This window comes from Corvus kubaryi, unplaced genomic scaffold (assembly GCF_017639235.1).
Source record: "Corvus kubaryi isolate FWS band 111438036 unplaced genomic scaffold, C.kubaryi_AGA036_p1.0 37394, whole genome shotgun sequence".
Classification (NCBI taxonomy): Eukaryota; Metazoa; Chordata; class Aves; order Passeriformes; family Corvidae; genus Corvus; species Corvus kubaryi.
The window spans coordinates 13,504,733-13,517,911 of record NW_024581133.1 but is presented as its reverse complement, the minus strand read 5'-3'; the positions used below and the strand labels follow the sequence as shown (position 1 = coordinate 13,517,911).

General features: G+C 39.7%; 1 protein-coding gene across 8 annotated transcripts in view; it reads right to left on the bottom strand.

The window, feature by feature from the left end:
• The window catches only part of TCF12 (transcription factor 12), a 160,690-nt gene that overhangs the window by 8,026 nt on the left and 139,485 nt on the right, over positions 1–13,179 (bottom strand). For 4 of the 8 annotated variants that reach the window (XM_042039744.1, XM_042039745.1, XM_042039748.1 and 1 more), the window contains 4 exons: positions 9,836–9,909; positions 7,886–8,092; positions 1,436–1,550; positions 445–616 (listed from right to left, as the gene is read on the bottom strand). In XM_042039744.1, coding sequence (XP_041895678.1) covers positions 445–616; positions 1,436–1,550; positions 7,886–8,092; positions 9,836–9,909 — 568 coding nt within the window. Of the gene's footprint in view, positions 1–444; positions 617–1,435; positions 1,551–7,885; positions 8,093–8,838; positions 8,911–9,835; positions 9,910–13,179 lie in introns of all 8 variants that reach the window. The other 4 variants (XM_042039741.1, XM_042039743.1, XM_042039746.1 and 1 more) reach the window with 2 other exon arrangements.

Sequence of the window (13,179 nt, the reverse complement as noted above, 5' to 3'; positions counted from 1 at the left end):
TGGGGGGGGGGGGGGCACAGTGTTTCAAGGGGATATTCAGCCATGGTGTTCACCTCAGCCTCCAGATCAGGAGCTCTCCACCACCACTCACATCTAGAAGTGCAACCCTGGCCCAGGTACAAGGTATCACAAAGTTCTGACATTGTCCCATCCTCTATGCTGGGCAGGGCCTTTTGAATCTTTTGCTGCTTCCATGTACAGGCAGACATTAGGCATGGCACTAGTGTAAGGGAATGCACACTTGTTGGGTGGTTTTCCCAGCAAATTCTCTACCTTGTATTTAAATATATACAGATACTATAAACTTTTTCTCTCTTTCAGCTGCCTATTGGTGTATGCACTGCAGTAACACAAAAGCCTTGCAATAAATTTATCAAATATAAGGACAACATGCTACTGAGCATTAACAAAGCACAGATTCTCCAGGTCATGTCAGCAACACACCTTGTTCTGCCTCTGGATGAGACCTTGATATCCTTCTGGGAGGACTCATCATCTGATTTCATGTCATCTGATGAGGGGGGTTCATGGATATTTTCATCCTTCTCCTTATGTTCAGACTTGATTTCTGTTGGACCTATAGCCACAGACTGGCTCTGTAAGCCACCCGACAGTGCTGCAAGCAACCAGAGAGCAGGGTGAGAGTCACAGCACTGAAACGTTGCACAGAACCTCAAATAGATAATGGCCGTGAGGGGCCAGAGCTGAGCACAAGTCTGGGGAGACAACAGGAAGAACTAACAGAAACATGAAATCCTGGTAACACTGCTGTGCTTGGACATGTGTCATGGGTTATAAAGCAATCACAGCTCACAGAGCAGCTTGATTGGTAACAGCTTAGTCTAAGGAAAACATGGTTTAAGACAAAAGGACATTGAGTGTAGTAAGGAAATTTGCACCTGATGTCTGGGCTGCAAATTTAAGGCCAGAGATGCACTGACATCCAGGCTTGGGTTTAGGCCAAGTGTGCAACACCCCCTAAATGGTACTAGCACACTAATAAAGGAGCTGACTTCTATTTTCTGCAGTTTACTTCTTTAGCTAAAAGTGGAAGGAGCAGTAAACACTGGTGTGGAATGCCCTCTTTCCATTGGCTGGGCTGAACTCTGGTCTCAGCCCACTCCACAGCCCTCCTGGCCGACTGGGAAATGGCTGCAGCTCTGCAAGTGAATCATGGCCCCTGCAGCTGGAGGGATGTGGCTGTAATGCAGCCTTCTCTTGAAACTATACTGGGATAATTCTTAGACAGGGATGCCCTCAAAATTGTTGCAGAAGTCCCTAACAGTGGTGGTGTATAGGATTTGTTATTAATTTTTATTTTTCAACATTATCTATGCCCCTATTCCTTGCACTGATGCCATTTTACCAAGATCTACAGCCTCACTGGCTCTGAACTACTGCAGACCCTGTCCAGCATTTAATCCTGGAAAGTTACCTCTGTAGCTGTCTTGTGTTTTATGATTTAGTTCAGTGCTCTGAGCAGAAACTGTACTGGGAAGAACTGAATGGTTGCTGTTGAGGCTGACACCTTCTTCCCGGTGAGTCCCAACCTAAAGCAAGGCAAAGCAAAGATTTCTATTAAACATGTGATTCAAAGAAATAGTCCAAAAATAGAATTTTAAAACACTGAATGTATTTGCTGGATTAGAGAACAGAGTTAAAATTCTCACTGAGTAAAGGAAAGGTTTGGTTGATAGATGCTGTTACATTAAAACACCTGATTACACCTTACTAGACTGGGCCATGTCTCAAGCAGTGACCAACCCTGTTTGGAATAAAATAATCCAGGTATCTAACCATTCTTACCACCTATTTTGTGATCTGTTCCTTCATAATACATCATGATTAAATTTCTGAGCAGAAAGCATTGAGATGAAGAGTCTTGAAAAATTCTAATTTTGCATAAACTTGAATTAATGATACTTATGTGAGACAGCTATGAGTGTGCATACCTAACATGAAGAGGCAATTTGTTAAAAAACTTCTGCTCAATACAGAATACTGTCATCAACTTCTATTAAAAAATATTTGTTTGAGAAAAAAGAGGCAAAGATACACTGCCTGTATTTAAATAATTTGGAACACAGACCATTTAAAGCTTTTAATTTCTAAAGACACAAAAGTCCTTAAATATTTATAATATAACCAACATAATACAATTAAACAGTTAAAAAATGAACAAAGACAAGAGATTCTACTATTATTTGTATAGTTACAAAAACTGGCTACAGATGAAGCTTTTTATTGGAACAGTAGCAAACATGTCAACTAGAAGATTAAGCCTTTAATTAAATAGGTTTATTGCCTGGAGTTACACATGAGAACCACTGTTTTTCAATAAATCCTTCAATCCTAGTAAACTGCTGAGCTTTGAATCCCTCTTGAGTAATTAATGCAGCTTTTACCTTTCATGTCTTAGTATGGGTTTTACCCAGAGAGAGATAAATACCCTTATGCAAGTTTATCCTTTGTTTAATATACACTTGTTTCTGTAAGCTAATGCACAGGAACAAAAAAAGAAAGGGGGAACCCACCCCCCCAACAACCCACAACTAATATCAGGTCATTCCGGGCTGCTATTTGTATCCATTGTTCTGCAGAAAATCTCCTCTTGTATACTGTGGAATATCTGTTGCTATTTCAAGTATATTTTATCTTCCTCTGCTTGTAATAGGCTTTGTTTGTGAGAAGTTCTACTCTGGATACAGTCAGCCCAGCTCCTGCAAGAGTTATGAACTTGCTGGGAGGAAGGAGGTGGGTCTTTCAGCTTAAGAGACAAAACTCGTTTTACAACTGGAACGTGACGCTCATTCTCACTCTGAACTTTTCAAAAATGAGTCTTTCCCTAATTCTGCCTTGCAGGTTGTGTGTTTTATTTTCTTCTTCTGGTCATGCTTAGTCCTAACACTTGAGGGTGCTTTTATTCAAGCTACAGACTATTAATTGCTTCAGGGCCAGGTTTGTTCCGAAATCTACTTATTAAAAGAGGCAAAAATTTCTTAAAGGTGTGTACAAACATAGCAGCTGCCAGAACCCTGGTAACTTTCAAATCTAGAGTTAATATGAAGGCAATAGATTAGCAAATCAGTTCTGATAAAAGCAGAGAATAGATTAGAAACAAAAACTGAATTCAAGCCCATGTTCCAGTCCCTCTGAAACCAAGACGTATAAATTCAAAGCATACAATTTAGGTTAACAGGATTTACACAGAAATCTTAAGAGCTAAAATGTTACAAAACTGACCATAACACTGATTTTTATCTCTGATCTATGATATACTAGAAAATCCAAACTGGCAAACAAAAAAACCCCAACAAAATTACTTGCTGAAAGTCACTGCATCCCATGCGGAGGCCAACAGCTCTGTTTGCTACATTACAACTGATCGGTGTCTACTTCAAGCTACCAAAGCTTCAAGTATCTTAAAACACTGAGTTAGTTTCGAAAATTTAGTTTGCTCTCCTTTCACTGCACTGCATAGATAAAGGGCTCCCTCTCCCCATCTGCATTTCAATGCAGCACAACCTCGGGCTTCCTTTAAGTCTTCTGAAAGGCGGCCGGGGCCATCAGCTCCGCGGCGCTCGGAACAAACGAGCTCTCGACATGTTTTATCGCTATTATTTATAAGCGGTTCCCAGTCAGGCGCTTTCCTAGCGCCAAGGGCCAGCTCCAGGGGCAGCGAGCTGCGGGCGGCTCCCGCAGTGCCCCGATGCGGGCGCCGGGATCGCGGCGCTGCCGCCGCTCCCGAGCACTCCCCATTTCCATACAGCTGCCCGGGCCGGCAGCGAGGGCTGTGCCGCGGCCCCGGCCCCTGGAACGCCGGCCTTCGTGACTCGCGGCAGTTCATCGCGAAAGCAAACAAACTCGGAGTTAATTCATTCTCTCCGGCGCTAATCCCCCCTTGTTTCCATGGTCCCTCCTCCCAAGCAAAGCCCGAAGCTCCCCAGGCACACAAAATGGGAGACAAACAGAAGGCCGGGCTCCGCCACACCGCAGCCAGGCAGAGCGCGCAGGGCGCGGGGAGAACACCGCGGTGGGGAACAGCCGGCGCAGACACCGCGCTCGGGATCTGCTCTGAGGGGCAACCAGCGCGGACACCGCGCTCGGTACCAACGCGTTCACACCACTGCCTTTTGCCTGCTTCCTCCACACAGGTCTGGCATCCACTGCAAACACAAAAAACTTACCACTCAGTAACCCCAGCCTAAGAAAAACAGTAACCCTGTTACAAGACTGTACATTGGTGTAATTTACCAGGTGAACTGTATTAATTTTTATGCATTTCAAGAAAGACTTGTACATAGGACAATCTGCAGCCCCACTGACACTTGCAAATTAAAAAAAAAAAACCAAACCTAACCCGAGTGCAGAACATCTTTCAGTTGATTTAAGTGGTAACATTTGGGATCTGAAACCAGAAAACCAGTTAAGTATTTCAGGCAACTAAATAAAAACTAGACAAATCATGGACAGTGAGGACACACAACTGCATGTAGGAGAACCGAGAGTGACACGTGGGGAAAGGACATCTCTGTCCTGTTAATATTGGTTCTGCATCTCACACTTTAGTTAGATTATTCATTTTGAGCACTTAGCAATGAAAGCTTCTGAGAACTGGAAAATAAAAATACCACTCTTGGTCTGAGTCTATGAATCTTTCAAGCCCTACTAGCCGGTCAATTTGGCTATGGTCATTAACACCATTTTAGCCAAGGTGTACATAATTAAGACAATGAAAAGGGCTTTGTAATCAAGATTTTTACACTTTAGACAGCTCACAGTTGTTCAGTGGGAGCATAATCTGCAGGGAAATACCAGCTCTGGAAGGGTTTGAGCAAGAGCAGAAGGTGGTGTTGGCAAAGCTGCTTAACTGTCCTTTCGTGCTTCTACACTGGAGCAGGCACAGGGCACAAAGAGGGAGATCACCAATTTTCTCAGATTCCTGTTATACCTGAAAAAACCCTCTGACTTAAGGATTGAGTTTCAACCTTAACTGAGTTTCCAGGCCTTTTATTTATTTATTTTTAATCAGTTCAGGCTGTTCTTTTTCCATTGTACAATGACAAATAAAAAGCAGCTTGAATAAGAACAAAAAGTATTACTTCTTAACTTTTCAATAATACATGAAATAAAATACAAATCAACTTCAAAGGCCAGTTAGCAAATATTTGATGAGTTTGAGATATTAAAATCTATCTGAATAAGTCTAATGGCCAGCCCAGCTAAAAAGAAAACAAGACCATTCAGAGCAAGCAGGAAATGAAGTCAACTAGAGTTGTAAAATAAATCTGGCTCAAAAATTAAGCAAATGTTAAATAAAACCATGCCTGGTTACACTAATTACATAAAAAGGAGTTAAATTACTCATTTCCTAGCTCCTTCTGCCAAGATCATCATCTTCAAGGGAAATTAAATTTTTTTTCCCTTTTTTTTTAAAGAGCAAAAATGTTTTGTATAAAGATCCCACCCTCCTTCAACAAGGAAGTTTCATTCAGTGCTGAATTCCAATGAACATTTCTTGACCCTATGTCAAACAAAACATCAAAAATAGGTAATCACCCTTATCAATGTTGACATTTCTCACTATGTTAGCCCAATACTCATTATTTTCTTAAAATTTACTGGATGTCATCTCAAGTGAAGTAGTATTTAAATCCAGAATGAAGGCTGGATCTTCATTCAGTTCAGGCTGCGTGTCAAATTCTCTGCTCTCCTACTTACTACTTAAAAAGAATGCCAACCTAATAGTAAATAAGAGTTTGAAATTAATTGGTTATTGAAGAAGAATTACCCCTTATACTTGGGGGGGGGGACGGACACTACTGCAGTGCAGTCATCACTAATAAAGCACTCAGTCTGCACCACAGCCAGATGTGCCGACCTCTGCTCTGTACCTATTTCAGGACTCCATCCTAAGTCACACTGAGTTTCTGCAATTGCAAATGATGTCAAAGGGCGCTCTTTGGGGACTAGGCAAGGCCACAACAGGATGCCTTCTGTTGGAGCCAATTATTCTGATGTAATAAAATTAAGGTTAATCCAAGAAATTCTTTAGCTGACTCACTTTTCAAGGCAAAACTGATCTGCAAGCTTGTTTCACCCAGTGAGGATGAAATGTACAGGCAAATATTTTTTTTAGTTGTCTTAATCTAAGTTTATTTCTAACAGACAACAAGCATTTGTCAGTCAAATAATTAGATGATAAATTAGGTCTGTATAACATTTAAGTTACACAACTACATTAAACTAGAGAAGATCAAGGAACTTCTTTCTGTCCATTTTGGAGAGTCATCTTCCACTGTCCCCTATTTTAATAAAAAACTGAGTTGATAAAATATTTATCATAGCCTATTTAAAAGAGAAACGGAGATTTTTATGTACATTTTGGCACTACCTGTATTTATTTGACTGTGTCTGGCTTAGCGGTATCAGAAGGTTCCTCAAGTCAGAGAACAAATTCATCACTGTAGTTTCAGCCACTTGCTTCATGCCACATCAAGACCAGAGGAAAAAAAAGTTTTCTTTTGTATGACTAAATTTCAGTCTACCCCAGAACATGGTAGAACTTTACCACATTCTTTAAATATTAAATCTCAGTAGATACTATGAAAAAATGCAAAAGTACACATGCATCATTTATTTCATTACAAAAAGTAACTGTGAACTTGTATAGAAAGCTGAAGTTGGATGTGCATTTGGAAAGTACCCCCTCCACAAAGCCCCCAAACACACGCAGCTTATAGAAAGCAACCAGTTCTTTTTAATGTTTACTGCAGTGGTCCTGAAATTAATATAAATGGATGTGTGACGTGCGAATGGGAGAGCCTGGAACTAATTCTGTTTTATAGAATACAAACCCTTCAGCAATTGGGGTACCTAATTATTTTGATGATAGGTGAAATTTTGCCTTGATCACACAGTACCCAGCTGTGAATCTGTTTTATAACAGAAAATTTCACAGCATGTAACAGGTCTTTAAAATTACCCTGTAAACATGCAAACACATGGCACCACTAAACCAACCATGTTTTTAAAAGCTCTTTTTCCTTTAAGCATTTTTGAGAAGGGAGGAACGAAAAGAAAGAAAAAGGGAAGTGAGCAATGCTACAAATAGATTAGTTTACTGTGTAATGCTTTTAGCATATTTCTGATCTATAAAAAGCTCGACTACATTTCTTCAGAAACAGTTCACATTTTTAAAGAAACTAAAAGAGATGGTTTGAATTATTTCACCCTTCTTGGGGATTAATCTGAAAGTTGTTTCCTTTTCATTGTTACTTACACTACAGCTGTGCTCAAACTCTTTTCTTTTAGAAAAAAAGTTTAAATTTTGAGCCTGCGCACACTACGGTTCCACATTCCAACAGCTTCCTCCCAGTCCTCTGCCAGCATCTGCTATTGAAGACTAGTTCCAATTTACAATAAACAGCTTTTCCAGACCAGAACACTTGAAATTCAGTCCTTCTTGACTGCTTTTCCCATTCAATCTCCCTATTCACCATTTCAAGGAGAAAACGGTTCTGCCAATTATTACACATCTGGAAAAAATGCATGTATAAGCTGAAACGCTCTCAGCAGAAAGTTTCAGCTTTCTGCATATGGTCACAGCAGGATTTTATGGGCCACTGACCAGGCCAAAGTCTAAGTTTTCCCATCTTTTTCCTCCCCCCCATTTCTGCCCACCCCCACTCCAACATTCTAATTGGAAACCCATAGCAGGTGCAAGCTGTCTGCCATCTTTTCCTCCACAAGAATCTCAAGTGGTTTCTTCCTGATAAATATTAGTCTTACAGCCCAGTTCTACCTCAGTAGGCTCTTCAATAGTTTCAATGCATCAGCTGCAATTGCTCTGCATAAACATACTCATGTTCTATAACATCATTACCATGGATGCTTGTCTGTTGGCTGTTACAAGGCTGGATGCTCCGTAGTTCGAGTTCAGGCTTCCAATTGGCCCATTGTGGGATGGTCCCAATAAACTATGGATATCTCCATGGCCACCTGACAGGCTTGTGGAAGGCCCCACAGCGTGGTTCCGTAGGACATGGATGGCATCATCAAGTCTGTCCAAGCGATCCTCCATCCGGGACTGCTGTGGGGATGCAAGAGGGACAGGAACACTCATTACTGAATAAATCCCCAGGCTCCTCACACCACAACAGAGTCTATCTCGGAGGTATTAAAGACAGAAGATGAAATGTGGTATCAAAATAGTATCAAAAGACTTTGAGAGCACCTACCAGCACTACAAACAAACAGGAAAAGGAAAATATTATCTGGAGATTCTGTTCAAGATAGCATTCATTCCACAAAAAGGTGGCAGCTTTGAAAGTGAAGCTTATTATAAGGTTAATGTTACTCAGCTGCTATTATACGGCATGAAAAGAAAAAAGGAATTGCTACAAAATAAGCTAATGCAGGACAAGAAAGAATGATCATAAAATCAGCCTCACCATGCTGGAAACAATTAAGAGAGGCAGTGGTTTTTTGAGAATCTGTATTACAAAAAAAACTGGACAAAACTTTAAGTTACCATTTTTTTAAATGGACCTTCAAACAGATTATTCAGGTATTTCAGAAACAAAAGCAAGCTATTTGGGTTACTGTCGAAGTCTGTCTTAAAATTACTTTCTTTTAATTACTTTCTCTTATTAAAAGGAATACCAGAAAAAACCCAAAGCAAAACCAATTCTGACATTGCAGCTCTAGAAACTGAAATAGCAGGATGTTGGAGTCAAAAGATGGGTCATACACTACACTAATTTAAGTTTTTAATGGGGAATCCGAAGGAAGCGTTAATTGAAACACAAAAAGGCACCATCTAAAGTGAAATAGTACCTCACAGACATCCTTTAAGAAGGACATTGCATCTTGCAAATGCTCGTGAAGTTGCTGTTCAACTCGATTTTTCTGGCAAAGTCAAGACAGAACAGGAAGCAAAGCACAGGTTAAGATTAATTCAAAAAAGAGGTGAGGAAATAGCTGATGTGCATGTCAGCAATACATTGTTAGTCAAGTTAATGCAACAGAGATCTGATAATATTAAGATAAGAAAAGGCTAATATTTAACACTGCAGTTATGTTAGGATTCTAAGATGTATGTAACAATTATATTTAATTGCAAAAATATTGAAGGAAAGAAACCTGATTTAACTTATAACTTATTCTTGTTAGACAGAAAAAAATAGAAATTACATCTGTGGAAACTAGAAATATTAAGCAAGTAATCAAAACCTTCCCTCAAATTTTCCCTGTTTCCTTCCCAATATTGTATCGGAAATGTAAGAAGGAAGTCAGTAACTTAAATCCTCTGCTGAATCCTCAAAAGAAGAAGATTTACAATGCTGTAGACTACTGCCTGTGTGTTTTTCAGCAAAATGTTTAATTAATAAATGAACATTCCCCACAACAAATAATAATTACAAATAAAATATATTAATACTTTAATAACAGTGTAATGCAAACAAGCCCTAGAGACCGCCATTTGAGGGAGAGAGGGGGAAGGACAAGTAAATGCGGAGGCATGAAGTCTTTATCTTTCTCCAGGCTGAACTTTAGATAAGAATTAGCTATGGATTTGTGAAAAGGTACCAGAATCTCATAACAGCGCTTTAGCACCAGCTGTCCTCAGCACAGAAGCCTGATGCCCAAGGAACAGATGGTGAAAGACACACCCTGCACGTCTTATATTGTTCAACTGAACAGGCCATTTGTTAGCAAAGAATTCATTTGTAATGCTATCCTACTGTTTCCTTTAATGATATGCAGGATTTATACAAAACCAAGCCTCCAACTCCTAAGTAAAAAGTACTATGTTGCTTTCAACAATTCTTACCAAGGAGTGTAGAGAGTTTTCATAGCTGGGAGATGAGGGGGCTTGTCCTCCACTCCTCGACCACTGACTGGCACCTGTCAAAATTGTCTAGGTTAGTGCACAGATTTACACAGCAGAAGTGGGAAGCAGAGACTGTATTTCTCAACATAATTAAACCAAACATATTCTGCATAAAGGTAAGCTAACATATGGGTATACAAAGGAGGACAAATTCCTTCATTCTGCCTTATTGAGGGGTAATTTTCATATCCTGGCATCTGTAGGGTTAGATCATTGTCAGTGACAAAAGCGGTGACACCTTCAAAGTACTTCAACATTAAAAAAGTGCACTAAATACACACACACCCCGTATTTGAAATACCTGCTTCTGCCTGTGTCACCATAAAAGACCTGCTGAATTCTTCTTCAGATTCTGTCCCATATATGTAGGTATATAAAGATAGTATTAAAATGCACAACAAAAATATTTAAAGAAATCAAACAGACACCAAGTTAAGGATAACTGGAGAACCATTTTTACACCACCTCTCTACTAAACAAGAAAACTTAAAACTGGATCTAAAAGCTTTATCTTGTCTAGTTGTACACCACACCATTTTAGATTACAATGCATTCCAACTTTAGAAGAGTAAAATACACCTAAGTCATTCCCATTTGGTATTTCAGGTATACTTAAGATAAATCAGCAGCTGAAGAATCATTGATTGTGCAAAAAATGGACAATTAAATTCATATTACCTATACACTGCAAATTCAAATACATAGCCATTCTAATCTGACATAAATATACCTAATCATCATGTAAATTTTAAAAATAATTAGATGTGAAATGCAGTAACTAATAAAGCAGTACTTTTAACACAAAGCCTGAAGTAGTACAACACGTATTTTTCTCACAAACTAATAATGCATCTTTTATAAAGATACTACATGAAATTCTATGGCCATTAGAGACAGCTTCCTTTCAGCCATACAAATGTAATAATAAAGCAATTACATTAATAAATTATGGACATACAATCCAAAGCAGCTCATTAAAGGAAGAGCCTGTGGGCTTGTTCTTTCAATAACAGCCAGAGCTGTACATCTGGAAAACTGGGAAAAGGTTTAATAACATTACAGTTCCTTTGTTCGGAGAGCTGCAAGTAGTTACCTTTTAAAGACAAGGTTGTATTTAGCAAAAAGAGTACAGCCTGCACAGCTATTAAAATACCTAAATATTTCCTTTCTAATTAAAAAAAAAAATCTCCTATTTCATAGAAGTCCAGAGCTGCCATAATTGTGCTGGAATTCTCTTTTAAAATACAAAGAATTCAGTGAGTAAGTTTATAATTACTGATTTTCACTTCACACAGCTACTCTGAGTCTGGACCCGCAGCCTCCGTCTGCATTACTGTCACTCCCCAATTTGAGAATAATGCTTGGAGTCCCACTTACTTTTGCACAGCCATTAAAGAAACAACTATAGAGTATTTTGGTTCAGCATAATGTTCAAATTTTTCCTTGGTCAGGACTCATTTTTAAAGACAAGACTGTGATCAGGAGCACTCCTGCTCTCAGAACTCAGAGTACCGCTCCCTACAGCACAGCAGCAGCTCAGTATGAAGCAGGAAGGTGGCCATATGAGCAGCAAACAGACTGAAATCCTGTGCACCTCTTCTGACATGCTTGTTGGAGGGTTTAACTGAAGAAGGTACTATTTCTATAACGTAAGCCCAGAACAAAACTCTGAGTGGGACATCTCACAAAGGAGACAAAAAGCAAAGAGGGGAGGGAATAACCAACTCCTCCTGTCCAATGCCCAACCCAACTGCAACCTGCAGCTTTCAGTCACACCTCATCACCGCCGGGGCTCTTCCCAAGCGGTGGCACTCTGCCTCCATGGCTGCAGGTTGCCAGATGGCACCGATTTCCTGCTTGCCTCATTCCACTCCCCCTCCTAGAAGTTTGTGCATGAAATCCACCAATTAAGTTAAAAAGCATCCTGGCACCACAAGCCCTGCAATTAACAACTGCAGCTTTTAATGCAGCACCAACACAACAGCATTAAAAAACAAATAAGCCAGGCAAGTGTTAGGATTTACAGGGGTCACCGACAGCAATCACTGCAGTATTGTTCTTACCCCAAGTCTCCCCAACACTAATCCTCTGGCTCCCCTTTCAAACACACACTCAGAGCTGCAGAGGGCTGGCTTTGCATCCTCAGAACCCACCGAACCTCCTGAATGCCTCTGATCCTGGCAGAAGGATTCTTAAAATACCGAGGCTCCCACCATTCAGATCCCCATATAAACCTCACATGCATGTACACAATCATCAAAACTATGCAAGACACTCAGTTCTGGGCATGTTTATGCAAAATTAGAAATTAAATGAGGGCAGGGAAGGCGAGACACACACTATTGTCTCATAATACTTGGGGGTTTTCATCAAGTTGTTCTCTAAGCTTTTACTTAACTGAATTAAAAAACGTCATTAATCCTCATTCAGCAACGTAAGAGCCAAAGAATCAGTCATGAGCTTATGAACCCCAAGGTCACGCTGGTATCTGTCAGTGCTTTCCCTGGCAGACAGAGGACTCCTACCATAACTTACAATTAAAGGATAGGCAAATTATGACTTAAGCAATCTGTAATACTACAAATGCTAACTAAACAAATACCTAATTGCAAAAGGGGAAAATGACAATGAAGGCTAAAATGCTCCAAAATATATTATTTTAGTACACATAAAACATTTGTTTTATCTGCAATAACTTTTTGGGTCAAGACAGAAAATGGCTACCAGGAGTATAAATAGCAGTAAATGCAGTAGTAATTACTTCACATTGTGCTTCACCGTGTTCTTAGTGACTCATCCGGGAATAAAGATAAAAGTCCAGATTCATAAATGAAGGTAATTAACTACCGGAGCAATTTACCAAAGGCTTGATAAATTCAGTATCACTGAAATTAAAGGGGGTGGGAGGGTATAAACGTGAAGCAGATGCTAAGTTTGAACCTGAAAAGGATTTCAGTATTATTTGCTTATGTCTACTACTGTCTTAGCCATCAGAATCCAGAATAAGGAACACAAATTAAAGTGCAAATTTTGGAGAGTTTTACCTGTCATACAGGTCGCAACAGGCAAAAGCAACAACATCAAATGGAAAACGCAAATTTTAGTGACCTCAAATTTGTATTCTAAACCTAGAAATTAGCTAGTGCTTTCATGCTTACAAAACGAGGTGTAGTGTCTAATTAGGCAACTCTTGAAAAAAAACCTCTTTGGGATCTGTAAAATTTGAAATACTTTGAAATGTCAGAACTTCTTTCTTCCAGCCACAAAATATTTTCAATACTTGC